Genomic DNA, 15,857 nt, shown 5'->3' with positions numbered 1-15,857 from the left:
CATGAAGAAATGTTTCACAATACATATATGTCTATTTTGTCAAAGCTTGTAATACCTATTCAAACTCCTAGTGAGAATAGTTAATGATATTTAACAAAATATATCAAGAAAAACACAGCATTCTATTAAATTGGCTTAGGTTCATGATCTCACCATTATATCCTTCCAAAACATTTTCCACAATGGGTCTTGCTGCCTGGTTGTAGACCTCAACTTGTTTAGATTCATATCCAAATACTGTGTCAAAGGTAAACATTTTAGGGGGTTCCTCTTCAGAGCTATTAGGATTATGCACAGTAATTGATCCTTGTACTGGTTCTACCTAAAGCAAGTAGCAAAGCAACCAACTCCCAATTGTTACAAATAAATTAATTCAAACTGTAAATACATTATCTTACATTGATAAAAATAAGTTACTTAAGTTGTAGTAGTTGGACAACTGCTAGATTTTACTGTTCTTTAAGTTAAAAAAAATTGATTTATTTGTGAATATTGTGTTTTCAAAACTTTCTGAAAGTATGTACAATAGAACATACAACCATTAATGTGCAATAATCTTTGCCTCAGGCTAGGGTGATTTACAGCAATGATCATTTCATTAACCTTATACATTGAACACGATTGTGTCATCATAAATCTACGATTTGCACAAGCTAGAATGAGTTACAGATAAACCTACCCTTGAACATGTAAAAGAAAATAGTCATTTTATCTAAGTTAACAGTGCAGGAAAGTCGCAATGCTTTTGTTCTTTTGTGAAGTTGTCTCTTTTCTCTCCAAAAACCAGTAGCTAGAGGTGTTATTACAAACCTTTACAGGTTCACTATTAACCTTATGCATAGATGTCAGGTCAAAGTGCACATGCCATGACCTATTTCAGAGAGTGACATTCAACACAGTATTAAATGTTTGATTTCAGTTACCATCTATTGCCTCCCATACTAAGGGAGGCAATTAGGAATACAAATAGAGTTTTACAAACTCTAAATATGTATTCCACAATTTCTAGAGGTTATGCAAATGCTATATGAAGACTGTATAATGGACAAACATATTTTTATCCTTCTCATTAACATTTCTACAGATTCTAACCTGTCAGAGTTTCAACCAGATTGATATTGTCAATTCACAGAGTACAAATACTTTGTAACACATCTTACTTTTTGTGTACCAGAAAGTACATCTTATTACAGACTTCCAAAATTTTGTGTATATACACAGAATAAGTCCAAAATTAATCAATATTCCTTCTCCAATCTGGGATCAGTCCATTTGGATAACAGTGTAAAGCGAGACCCCAACACATTCTTTGCTTAATGTATTACACAAGTGTAGAGGCTCACACTTAAATTGAAGCCCCAATACTAGTTTTTTTACTAATGTTTATATGAGTGTTTGAGCCTTCTTTCCTTTGCTGTTTGTGATCAGTTTAGTCTCAATAACACAGTTGGTCAATCTGATTTTCAATGCAGTTCTTCATACCTAACTGTTATACACAAGTGAATTTGAATACCACAGATAAACACAATTTCATCCATTGTGATGTAAAAAAATGTTAATGTTACTTACTCAAATCATTCTCAAGAGATTCATAAAAAATATTAAAATGTTTAGCAAAATTTATCATAATTTTTAATTAATTAATTATTCAAAAATTAACACAACTTGTTACAAATTATTTATTTACTAAACATATTTGACTGCTAAATTTCTATAACTTAACCAATTTGAGGCTCAACAACATCTGAATCTAACAATGTTATAAGTTTAATAAAGTAATCAGCTTTCTAGTAGCAATGTTCTTTTATGTAATTAAAACTGCAAATTTTAAGCAATGCATGATTAATAGCAATTACAAATTTACAACTTAATGGTTATTCTCGACAGCATACATGTTGAATCCCAAATATAGTACAGGTATCACTAATTTCTAAAAAATACATAAAATTATGAAACACATAAGATTTAAAAATGTGAAACCCTAATTCAGTACATGAATTTTAATTAGTATAGAAAGAGTGGAAAGTTATGAGAGTTAATTTTTCGTAAGAAAATTTCTGTATGTTTTCTTCAGTTTGTATGTTTCACTTTATAAAATTGTATTGTTTTTGATATGATATATTTGGTTTCTTTTAAATGACCAAAAAATATATGAAGATTCTTTAAAGTGGCCTTTGATCATTGCATTCAGTTCAAGTCTCATCAAATTAAAATCACGTGTAACTCGATCAATATTTCAATGACGGCTGGCTTTGAGTTTTAACATCTAATTTAGTTTAGTGAACAATATGGCCTAAATGGACCAAAAGGTCTGTTGTTCTTTAATATTATGTTTTTCAGGTTATTACAGTGATGTGTTAAGCCACATACATGGATGTAACCTGAAATTGCTTAATCCTTGATTTACTAACACCTTCCATAATTTGACAAAACTCATTTTTTCTAACAATTTTTTGTGCCTGGAATAGTAAAAACTAAATTACAAAACATTTCACAACTTATATAGGTGTGTAAACTCTAAAAGAGTCACGATAGGCAATCATTAAATGCAAATTCCCAAAGTGAACAAAGATAATGATGATATAAATGAACCCTATTACAGTATGTGAGCAACATAATACTGAATTACATCATTTAAGTAAAAATAACAATTCTGTCTCCAGTTGAATCATTGTTAACTAAAACATATTTCAGCATTATTATATTGTCATTTTTAACATTTTGTGTAACATGCAAAAAATGTAACTCCTTACAGATTTATTTAAAATGTGTGCTCATCCCAAAGCACAAATTTATATTTTCTAAGAAACATTTCAACACATGGTGATATAATCAGCCATATCTTCTTTTTTCATGATTTAACTTCTACATTTGCAGCTCTATTATTACAGTTCTTTCACTCTCATGCCTTTATAATGTTACAGCATGTAATACGAGCAATTATGAATAAAGAGTACTTTGATAACACTATGTAACACAAATTTTGTTCCTGGATAGTATGTGTTATTTCTTAATTGCTTATATTGTAAAAGTACAAAAAATGGCCATTATTCCCTTTAAACTTTGCTTTTGTGACCTGGATAATGAAATTTATAAATTAACATATTTTCTATGTAAAAAACGGGCAAATTTGCACATTTTCATTTACATAAGGTCTGAATAAAACAATATATGAATCAATATGTATTTATAATAAAGTTATACAAAAATAAACAAAAATGTTTAGAAGTGAGTAGTTTTTTTGAGATGGCTACTTTCTCTCTGATGGAGTGGGTACAGGGAGCTCAGGGCAGTGTGGCACTGGGGTAATGGATGATGGAAGGTCTGGATACACGATAGCAGATACATTCTTGCCAACCTGACATTTGGAAGGGCCCAACATGCAGAAGTAGGAATTGCTTGAGTGGTCAGTGGGTTCATGCCACATTCTTGGAATAGTAAACTTCATGGCTCTCTTTTCCCCTCTGTACTATCCTGCAAAAGAGCAAAATAAAATTGTTATTATGATGATGACTATGAAGAATAAATTTATTTTATCCACAACTAATGTGTAAGAGGTTCATGCAAGATATTTTATATGTGATATTTTTTCTATACTATTGGAAATTTATAAAAATAAATTAAAAGATATTTAAATTTTAAAAGATCTAAAATTTGTATAATATAAAATCTTACTATTCAAGCAAGCAAAAACTGTGTCTTACCTTCTACAGTTTTTTGCAGTGCTCACAGGTAAAATGAGGTGCCCAGGGTTTGTCTTGATCCCTGACAGGTATGCAGAAACATGCCTTGTAGATTTCACATATTTTAGCAGAAGCTGTCACAGAGTACTTTTTCGCTCTTGTCTTCGTAAATTGGCCACACACATAGCAGAATGCGTCTAGAGAATGCTTGCAGCTTCTTGATGCCATCTCTGATAAAATCAGATAGGTCTACGTGTTCACTTAGGCAGCTAGAACTAAATTGAAGTGGTGAGCCCCTGTATATATATAATACTATGGAAAGTTCTACAAAATTCTAAAATGTTCTTGGAAATTCTCGTAAGTTCTACAACGTTTTTGAAAATTATTGCAAGTTCGAGAAAATTCTCTATCAGCTATTCAGCATGAAATCTACTTGGAATATTCTGGAAAATGGGTAAATTTGAAAATTTCATTACCCAAGTCACAAAAGCAGAGTTTGAAGAGAAAAATATGTCTCTTCTATTTACTTTAGGCATAAGTAGGAACAAGAAAAAGTAAAAATTTTGTTACATAGTGTAATAGCTTCAGGCAAATTTTAACACCATTGGACAGAGTAGATGATAAACTATTCATATCAAGGTGGAGTAAATACAGTATTGTGTACATGTTTCTTGTAAAGTAAGTAAATAAAATGCCTGCAATGCTAAACAACCTTTCATGAGTAGCTAACAGACTTAAAATAAAAGATTCAGGATTTTTTTAAAGAGTTTGTTTAGAATTTGTTTTTCCATACTGAAATTGTTTTTGTGTGTGTTAAATTACATTTCTTTAAAATCCATGAAAATTTTCTTTATAACAATACTTCAAGTAGTCTTAACAAGAACAGTAGGTAATGAAAAATGTCAAGAATTCAAATCCCTATTTTTTTCAATATTACTGCTAAGTTCACCATTATCAAATGATACAGATAAGTAAATAAACTAATTATTTATTGAAAAATACTACATTTATTAGACAGGTTATTTTCAACCAAGAATAGTTTCAGCTAAAAATAGTGACTAACCAGCTCATAGGTTTACCTATAAATCGTTTTTTTCAGATTTTATTAGGTTTTAAAGTTTATAGCCAAACATGGTAACTTATGCTATCAGCAAAATAAAAGTATGAAAACACATATGTTAATTAAGTTAAAACAGATTCAATATATAAAATGAAACTTTCTTATCAACGATAAAAATCTGAAGTTCTAAGATGAAAAGAAGTACATTTTATTTTTTGTTCCAAGAGTGTCTCAAATTATGATTTTTTTAAAGTGAAACTAGAGACTATTTTGTAATTTGTGGTCAATTACATTCACCTAATCAATATTCTCCCATGGTTTTAATACTCATGATAGATAGATAACCCACATTTAATGTCAATATTTAGTTAAGTAGTTGGAATAATCAAAAACTGTAATATCCTAAATAACCTGGTTAGTTGATTATTTTCATGGGTTGTGATATTAATTGATTAAACTGAAGTCAAGTAAATCAAAAAAAGACTAATTAGATATTAAAATGGCAACATTTTAATCAAACATATAGTTGGAATAATAAAAAAATAGTAACAACTGGATACTCTAATTTTGACTTATTCCTGTAGTATTAACAGATTTATCCATAACTACTATTACTGGATAGTTGAATTTACTTGAAACAGTACTATTCCAGAACCTAGTTATTATTTTGTACATTAATCAATTGAATTATGATTTTGATTACATTCTGTGACATTAATTGATACTCACATATAATTGATATCAATTATTTGAGCTAATCAACCAATTCCATAATATGGATTCTATTAAAGCATGATGTTCATTCTCTTTTAGTTCACAATGTCCAATAAAACTGCTATTACTTTAACTGGATTTATATTTAGTTGACTAATATAACACAATTTTACTGGTTGGATAAAATGTAAGAAAGGGTCAAGAATCAAGCTTTGTATGAATAGACTTAACTGAAAGACAAAGTTTGAGAAAAGCTTAAATATCTTATCATGCAAACCTAGCAAGTCAACACCAAATTAGCAAAACAAACTAAACTGTGCAGAGAAAATAATACATATTTTGTTACATAATAATTTTACCAACTTTTATGTATTCTTGTTAAAAAAAACACGTCATTTTAAAACTTTCAGGCTTTTTGTTATAAGTATCTTTTAAGCTATTACATTTTCAGAACTGAGAGTTTGTTTTATAACATCTATCCCAGTGAAGCAGAGGGGGAAACTAACATCCATTCTGCAAAGGGGAAGTGCTCATGTTGGGTGACCTTATGCCTATCCAACACCAAACTACCTGACAACCCAGCACCTAGACAGCAGTAAGATGGCAGAAAGCCAGCCATACATAGTGGGTCAATTCCAGTGCAAAACCAGGCAGCAATGGGTATTTTTCATTTGTATCTGGTAGAAGAAGGTTCCCTATCATCTTTATGAGTGAAAACTTATGTTGGCTGGTCCAGTGCATATCCATCTCTAGACCACTACAAAATCCAGATGAAGAGGTAACCGATATGGTGGGTTAACCCCAGTCCGCAACCTACTAGTATCAGCTATTTTTTAACCAGTCCAAGGTAGGAGAAAAGTTCCTGCCACTTATTCCAAAAGAGCACCACTGCTCTACCCTCTACTAAGTGGAACTGGTCACATTCAGGAATGCTCTTCTATGATACAAAACCCTAGCAGCCAGTAACTGGTGAGTGATAAAGATGCCTGTACTTCACTTAAAAAAAACAAAAAAAGAGGAGGAGTGAAAGCATGTTAAGAAGACCAGAGGAGCATAGCACCATATGGCAGCACAATGAGTGACCACAAAAACTTTATTTTCAAAAGCAGGCTAGTGTCAGTTCATCCAACTAAACATGCAGGATGAACAACTATCCCTTTCCTGGTTTACTCATGATAGTCCATGAGAGAGTATGGTCAGGATCAATCCTTATTTAGAAAATGATGCAGTCTTGTTGAACACCCCATCTCATAAGTGAGCACTATACGAGGCTTTGAACTGGATCCAATAAAGTATGAAGGAGGGGATGGTGCATCTTGGAAAACTAATAAAAAATAACTTAGCCAGTGAGAGCCAATAAAATGTATGTAAAATAGTAACTGAAGGCAGCTTATAGCCCAAAAAAGAAGAAATGACCAAATGATGAGGATAACGTGAAAAAAAAAAGTGTGGGGGGTTGTCCATTTGGCAGCTTGAAAAAATCTCATCCAACATATAATAGAAGTGAATAGCCAAGGAGAAAGTAAGATGGTGATTTAATAAGAAGTCACCTGGAAGTGTCAATGAGCACCTTCATCCAACAAATGAATTAATGAAGATATCCAGAAAAAGTAACAGGAAATATATTGCATGTGGAGGAGAGATTCCAAGGAATGAATATACTGGAATGGAAACTATAAAATGAAGTAGCATAAACCAAGAATTCCAAAAGATAGGGAACACAAAGACAAGAAGGGGAGAAAGAATGGCACTGTGACCAACTGTAAAAGTACACCATTTTCATTGATACACAATGATGGAAGAAAGACAAACAGAATGAGAAAAAGGAAAGATTGCACATGAAGAGAGTCCAAAACATTTTGCAAACAGAGAAAACCCATGTATAAAGTTGGAGTGAAGACAGCTGAATGGAAAAGAGAAAAATGAAGAGGAAGAAGAAAATAACAGGAGAGAGAAAGAGGTATGGAAAAGGTTCAACATAAGAAACCATAGTTGAGCTGATCAATAAGGAGTTAACACAAAGATCCGAAAAGGAGTGTTGCAAATGAGTAAGAGAATACATAGGAGGGGAAAAGTATGAGGATAGGCTTAGAGACTGAATGCATCCTTCACAAAAGGTGATAGATGCAAAACAGAAGACTAGAAAATGAGAAGTTTGGTGTTGTGGTAAATGCATTTATAAGAGTAAAGCCACATGAAACACCTGAGGATTATGGGACAACTTCTTGGGCAATATCCCTTTAGGCTTTTATAGATGATCCACAACATGATTCAGGTTATCTGGAATATAACAGACCATCAGCCATACATGTAAGGAATGGACCCAAAAGAGAAGGTCAAGCATGTGGAAACAGAGAGAGCAAGACCAAGAGCCATTCTGGCAACTCAAATAGAACACAACTGTGAATTTATCCATCTAGATAATAACTAAATGGCCACAAACCACTAGAAAAAGTTATATGCTACCAAACATTCCAAGAGATCAAAATGAGAGGTCAATTCATTGGGGACCATTGACCTGGAATTGTTAGTCAAAAAGTGCTTCACAACCCATCATGGAAGAATCTGTAAAAGATGGTGATCTAGACAAGTGGTATGAAGAATAACAACCTCTGTGTTAGTTGTTTTGTTGAGTTCCCAGGTGAAATTGGAGATGTAGGAAAGAATAACATAAATAAAGAATAGCAAGAGATCCCCAGAGTTTCTATTAAGTTATGCAGAATACATTGTAAACAGAACATGTAAGCACAACCTAAGAGAATAATGAATCCCATGGAAGCCTAAGTCCCCAAAAGAGAAAGAACCTTCTGTGCAGAGACAGGAGAGGATATATCAGTTGAATACAACTGTTTCTTGGTCTCTGTTGATAAAATAATTGAAAAATGAACCCAAAGGAATGAGATATCAAGTGAGTGTAAAATGAAACTTTTCTCATTTGACCAACCAACCAAGAAGAGTTGTATCCTAAAGGAGAAAAAAAAATGATTGTAGAAAGCTGGCTGGAATGAAGATAAATGTGAAAATAAGCACCCAAAACATAAAAACACTGGGAGCAAAAACCATCATATAGAAAAAAACGTTTTCATGGTAAATTGAGGGAGGTAAAAAAACTGACTGAGACTTGAAATATCTATGAACGAATGCCAATCCCTGTTTCCTAAGAAACATGAAGGAAATGGGAACAAAATCATGAAGGAAGATAAAAAACTCATTTGGTAACATCCTTAACCAATAAATCCAATCAGAGAAGAAACAGTAATGGGAACAGGAGACTGTAGACAATGAGAGGAGAAAAAACAATTTGTAAGGGTTTCTGACAGAGCTCCAAGTAGCCTAAATTCAGTCACAAATAGAGGGCAAATATCTGCAAACTGAAATAAATAGGCTCTATTGATCCTGAGCCCAGTCACTGCTAAGATTGACTGCTTTGATGTCCACAAGTAGCAAAAAGGAGGATGTGAACAGTGAAATGGAAAAGGAAAAAAACCTGAAAAATGAAAAGAAAAAAGTGTAAAGAATGAGCACAGGAGAGACAAGAAAACCAGTAACGGTAAGGGGAAAACATTAGTTGCAGTCCCTACATGTAACTCCAAAAAATCAGGAATTTCAGTAAAATTCATAGAAGAGCTAATCATAAGTATTTGAAAAAAAGGAAGGCAAAAGCTCTCAAGTAAAAGGAACACCTCACTCAACCAAGTTCCAGCAACAGATCAGCCAAATATAAAGTGATAATGCCATGGAAGATAAGCATGCTATTGTGAAGGAGACAAGTGAACAAGTATCCACTAAAATCTCCTCAGAGTAATGGTCAATGACCATAAAAAAAAGATGAATGGAAGAAAAATAATGTAAAAGGGGTGAGAAAACTAAGCCTAAAAAAGTTGAACAGAAGACACAGGTTCTGACATAAAGCCTGAAGAAGAGAATGAAAAGTTTGAGAATTTAAGAAAGAAAGAAAAGCTCAGTGTTGAGCCCAGACATATGAAGTAACAAAGAAAGGAGAAAAGGACATGAATGAACCAAAGTTGGGATAAAAGTAATCAAATACAGGCTTGAAAATCTGTAGCAAAAATAAAAACATAAAAGTAGGAAACAATGAATACATTACAAGGTGGAAGAGAAAAAAAAAGTAACATTCATGAGAAACCCTTCATAGAAATAGTGAAAAAGGCTTAAGCAGATTCAAGACAATATGGATATGAAATTAAACAAAGGTAATTGGCAAGAAAAATACCAGCAAAATCCCTGCTGTTGGAAACAAGAAACTTAAATAGAAGTATTTCAGGTTCAAAAAAAAGGTCCAGGCAACATAAAAGACTCCACCACCTCCTACACAAAACTGTTATTTCCCTAATTGATAAATCAAAACCTGATACCATTTAAGGTTTTAGTCTCACACCAAAAAAATTGAAATAAAATGCAACAAATAATTGCAGGTATAGAAAATTGATCAATTGATTGATTTAGTATTTTATGGCACAAAGCAGCTAGGCTACCAGTGCCAAACGTCCAGTAAAAAAGGTAAAAACAAATTAAATGTAGTAAAATACAGAAAAGGAAATGAAGGTACAACAAAGCATCATTGAAAAATAGAAAAAGCATAAAACCAATGTTGACACCTAGTTTACAATGTTAAGAGAGAAAGCAGAGTAAAAGAAGTTGTAAAGTATTTACTCTTGCAAAATGGTAATGATCATAACCCACCAGGAAGACTAACAGGTAAGTTCAAGAACCACCGTGAGTCACCTGAAGTTGGCCTTTCCACTCCTGGTTCCGGGTTATGTGTCATAGCAGCCATTATCAAAATGTAAAATAATAAAAGTTTTAAAAGACTTATAGCAAAATCGTAATAATGAGCAGCCAAATGTCCAGTAAAAAAGGTAAAAGTAAAGTAAATGTAGTAAAATTTGTAAAAGTAAACAAAGGTAAAAACAAAACAGCAATTAAAAACAGAAAATTGCATAAAACCAATGTTGACATCCAGTCTATAAAGTTGTAAAGGATTTCCTGTAGCAGAATAGTAATGATCATAACCCACCAGGAAGACTAACAGGCAAGTACTAGAACCACTGTCAGTCACCTGAAGTTGGTCTTTCCAGTCCTGGTTCTGGGTTATGTGTCATTATGGCCAGTACCAAAGGGTAAAGTAATAAAAGTTTAAAAGACATGCAGCAAAATTGGAATAACAACTCCCCAGGATGACTAACAGGTAGTTCAAACAGCAGCATTAGTCACTTGAAGTTGGCCTTTCCAGTCCTGGTGTCGAGTTATTTAATGCTCTGGCCATTCTACAATGTCAAATTGAACTAGAGAGAATAAAACCGTGAAAAGGGAACCACAATTAAAAAGATGTAATGAATAAATATCCAACACTTAAATGAGATTAAAAAGATTAATGGCCATTAAAAAACTAAAAACTTTATCAAGGTGGACAGTGTCACCATCACCAATAACAGTGTCCAATGTTACAGATAAACCCTGGGAAAAAACATGTTTACAATAGTGCCGTCGTTGAGAATCGTACCGATGGCAAGAAAGTAAAATGTGGCTGATAGTGATTTGAGTGTTACACAAACTACACACTGGTGCATCAGTTCCAGATAAAAGAAAATGATGAGTTAAAAAACTGTGACCAATGCGTAGTCTAGTTAGAACAACTTCCTCCTTCCAAACCTTATGGAAGCTAGATGGCCAAAGCCAAATATAGGGTTTTATTTGAAAAAGCATGTTGTCACGTTGCTCACTCCAAGTGGACTGCCAGCTGGCACGGACCCGAGCCTTGAATACAGGACCATAGTCCATGTACGGAATAGGCACAGTGGTGATAGTGCCTGAGCAGATAAATTTAGTTGCCATGTCTTCAAGCTCATTCCCACAAATACCAATATGGCCTGGTATCCAGAAAAACTGGATAGAAGTAGCAGTTAATGAGAAATGGGCCAGTTGTTTTTGAATATCAGCGAGAACAGGGTGTGAGCCAACGTGTAGCGAGTCTAGGGCCAGTAGAGAACTAAGCAAGTCAGTACTGCTCAGCTTCAATATGATCCAGAGGAAGAGATATGGTGTACAGTTCAGCAGTGAACACAGAAACTGTAGAGGGGATTTGTGCACAACCACCAAACCACAGCAAACGATAGCAGAGCCCACTGAATTACCTGAGTTGGAACGATCTGTATAAATGGGAATGGAATGATTGTTTGAAAGATCTTCATTAAATAAAAGACGGTACTTCCAATCTGGAGTATCTGCCTTTTTCAGATGACTAAGAGAAAGGTCACATTTGTAGGCTGTAATAAGCCATGGTGGGATGGGCTGACCTGTGGAATCTGCAATGTTATCAAAGGACAGACCCAATTCATCCAATTACGCCTGGATACGAAGGCCAAAAGGAGCAATGGCAGATCATCTGTTCTGAAAAAGTATGGCCCACTGAGGAAGGAAAACACATGCCCAGGTGGGATGCTTTGGTAAGGAATGAAGTTTCAGAGAATATAGTAAAGACAGTTGCAAACGGCAAAGGTGCAGAGAAGGTTCATGAGATTCAATGTATAAGCTTTGAACTGGAGAGGTGCAGAAAGCCCCAGTGCAGAGTCGAAGTCCTTGGTGATGAATGGGATCCAGCATTTTTAAGGCCGAGGGTCTGGCAGAGCCATAGACCATTGATCCATAGTCGAGTTTTGATCGAAAAAGAGCACGATATACATTTAACACTGAACATCGATCTGCTCCCCAACTGGTAGAAGAGAGGACACGGAGAATGTTCAGTGCTCTTGTACATTTGACCCATAGCTTCTTTAAGTGTGGTATAAAGGTCAGCTTATGGTCAAAGATAAGCCCCAAGAACTTGGTCTCAGGGACCTCTGGCAGCGAAACTTCACCGATATGAAGTTCAGGATCAGGGTTAACACCCCGTTGGCAGCAAAAGTGCATGCAAATGGTTTTAGAGAGAGAAAAATTAAAGCCGTTTGCCATAGTCCACTTCAGTACACGATTGAAGGCAGTTTGTAGTTGCTGCTCAATATATCTCATGTTCGACAAATGACACAAGATGTGAAAGTCGTTGACATATAGCCCAATTGCAACAGTGAGAGGGAGTTGTTCAGTGATGGCATTTATCTTTATACTGAAAAGTGTGACACTCAAAACAGCCCTGAGGGACTCCAAGTCCCTGTAGAAAAGAATGTGTCGAACCCACACGAACTTGGAATCTCTTATCCATTAAAATTTTTTTAATAAACATGGGTAAATGGCCACATAACCCATATGTATGGAGGTCTCGCAAAACGCCATACCTCCATGTTGTGTCATAAGCATTTTCAATGTCAAAGAATATTGATTCAAGATGTTGGCATTTAAGAAAGGCTTCTCTGATTGATGTTTCAAGTCGAATTACGTGGTCTGTGGTGGAGTTCTGTCGTCAGAACCCACACTGCGTGGGCTAGAGGAAGTTGTTTGATTCGAGGAACCAAACAAGACGAGCATTAACCATCCTTTCTAAGGTCTTACAGAGACATCTCGTCAAAGCAATTGGACGGTAGTTTGAATGAATCTTGGGATCTTTCCCTGGCTTAGAGAAAGGTAAAATAATAGCCTGGTGCCAGGCATCAGGAAAAACATTCTCCTGCCAGATCCAGTTAAAGACAATCAGAAGGACATCAAGAGAAGCAGGAGATAGATGGTGCAGCATGTCATAACGAACATCATCAGGTCCAATAGATGTACTGGCAGACCGATGAAGGGCCATTTTCAGTTCCACCAATGTAAAGGGACAATTATAGTCAAAGAGATAGTCAGTTTGAAAGGAAAGAGGTGAACACTCTGCCCGTGTCTTGATGGCCAAGAAGGTGGAGGAACAAGCAGAAGTGCTAAATATCCAGCAAAAGCTTTCACCTAGAGTATCAGCGATACTCGTGACATCAGCCACCTCCTGACAATCAGAGAGTAAGATCTAGAGGAGGACAGAATTGTAGTGCCCACTGACCTTTCAAATCCTGTCCCATATGACCTTGGAACTGGTGGTAGAAGATATGCTTGTTGTAAACTTAATCCAAGATTCATTCTGGTTTTGACGTCTTACCCACCTAGCATGTGCACAGGCCCGTTGGAAAGCGATGCAGTTCGAAAGTGTGGGATATCTACGAAAAGTATCCCAGGCCCGTTTTTGCTAAGTGACAAGCAGGATTCCACCAAGGACAAGGTTATCGTGGAAAACGTGTCGAGGTTTTAGGAATATACTGAGCAGCTGTTTGTATAATACAGCCAGTTACTGCTGCCACATAGTCATCTATTGATGGCTGATTCACGATGGCAGGATCAAGTTCTGCGAGAGCAGCGAAAGTGGACCAGTCTGCCTGATCCAGCTTCCACCGGGGCACGCGGGTAGGCTGGCATCTACCATGACCAGTCTCTCTCAAAAGTAAAGGAAAATTATCACTGCCTAGTGGATTATTGTCAATCCTCCATGAAAAATGGGAGAATAATGAAGGGGAGCAAACCAAGAGATCAATAGTGGTAAAGGACCGACTAGGTGCGTGAAAATCAGTGGAAGAATCGGTATTGAAAAGAGAAAGGTTGTGATCAGAGAGCATACGCTCTACAGAGTGACCCCTCCCATCAATAACAGCACTTCCCCAGAGGGGATGATGTCCATTAAAGTCCCCCAGGAGTAGAAAGGGAGACGACAACTGTTCAACGAGAACATCAAGGTCGGATTGATCATATGTCTCTCCAGGGGACAGGTAAAGAGAACAAACAGCGATGGTATGACCCAAGGAAACATGGATAGCTACGGCCTCCAAGGGCGTGTTGAGTGACAGAGACAGGGTGGGCACATACTGATCAATCAATAGTGCCACCCCTCCATGTACTCGACCATCACACAGCCTGTCATTTCTGTACAGAGAAAACTGCCGAATGGTGACTGTATCAGCAGGTTTTAGAAATGTTTCTTGTAAGGAAAGGCATACAGGATGGTAGAAAGCAATCTGTGTTTTGATATCATCCAGATTAGAACGTAAACCTCGACAGTTCCATTGTATCAAGGTGGCCATTTTTAATGACGAGAAGGCAAAGTGGCAGAGAACCGTCCTGTTTACGACCATGTCTTTTTTCCTTACTGTCCTTAGATGGAGGAGGTCTATCAACCTCCATGGATCCTGCCCTGGGTCGACTGGGCAGGTCTTTGTTAGTGGAAGGGGATTCCAGTGACTGAGGATGCGAACGAATGATTGTTTTGCCTCTTGGGGTGGGAGAAAAAGATGTATGAGAAGAAATGCCTGTATTTGAAACTGAAGGATGTGGATCTTGAGGTTTGTTGGAATGTATGGGAGGAACAGAGATGAGTGTGGAAGTCGATTCACCAACCCTTTTAACCAAGGAGGTCAAAAGGCTTTTCATCTGTTTAGAAAACGATTCTCTTGGAGGCACAGAGAGATCTGTCTGCACTCCCACTGTAGTTGTGGAACGAAGTGCAGCAGCATATGTCAGAGATGGAGTGGCGGGCAGCAATTTCCGAGCCTCAGGATAACTAGTGTTATGAGTCGTTTTCAAACGCTGCACTTCTTTTCCTCCAACCATTTTGGGCAAGAACGAAAGTAGGAAGGGTGAGAACCATTGCAGTTGACGCAATGTGGGTCCATGTCACATGCATAGGCATTGTGGTCCTTGCCACCAAAACGAGCACATGTCAGGGAACCACGACATGATGTCTTTGAGTGGCTGAACCTCTGACATTGGAAACATTGAAGAGGGTTTGGAGTGTATGGCCGTACCCTGCAAATTAGATAACCTGCCATCATGAAGGCAGGTGCATGTGATGATGTAAATTCAAAACGAGGGTATTTGTTGGCAGTGTAACTTCATCTTTGCGAGTGGAGATGTGCCTCACTGCAGAAACGCCTTAAGTGGAGAGACCAGCGAGAATCTCCGACTCAGGGACATTCTTCAAATCCATCTCAACAATAACTCCTCGTGATGAATTCAAGGTAGCACGAGAGGTAACCTCAATAGGTATATCCCCAATTCCCGTTGAATTCAAGAGGAGTTCACTGTGTTGGGTTGTGGATGTTTCAACTAATATGTGTCCAGATCGAAGCTTCTTTACTGACTTTGGAGAGCCAGCAAGACCCTCTCGTCCCTTCTGAATAAAAAAGGGGGACAATTGCCCTCATGGTTTTTCTGAAAGAGAATGTAATATAAGAAAATGGGGTACGTGTGTTACAGATGTTGAAGATTGCTGTTCAGAGTCTTTAAGACGTGGTTGTTTACCTATTGACTGTTTTTTCACTATTTTATTTAAAATTTTTGAAGCAGGATCCATAGGGAAAAAGAAAAATTTTGGTACTCACTGACCCCACCTACCATGGAGCCATACCAGGGGACGCACTACAATGTCATGCAAG

General features: G+C 36.3%; 1 protein-coding gene across 1 annotated transcript in view; it reads right to left on the bottom strand.

Moving 5' to 3' along the window:
- LOC143257225 (kinesin-like protein KIF3A) overlaps positions 1-15,857 on the bottom strand; it is a 72,132-nt gene that overhangs the window by 38,790 nt on the left and 17,485 nt on the right. The window contains 1 exon segment of the mRNA XM_076515641.1: positions 154-322. Coding sequence (XP_076371756.1) covers positions 154-322 — 169 coding nt within the window.

The sequence above is a fragment of the Tachypleus tridentatus genome, chromosome 1 (genome assembly GCF_004210375.1).
Source record: "Tachypleus tridentatus isolate NWPU-2018 chromosome 1, ASM421037v1, whole genome shotgun sequence".
NCBI classification, from domain to species: Eukaryota; Metazoa; Arthropoda; class Merostomata; order Xiphosura; family Limulidae; genus Tachypleus; species Tachypleus tridentatus.
Note: the sequence above shows the minus strand (reverse complement) of the source record. Positions and strands in the feature narration are given on the sequence as shown.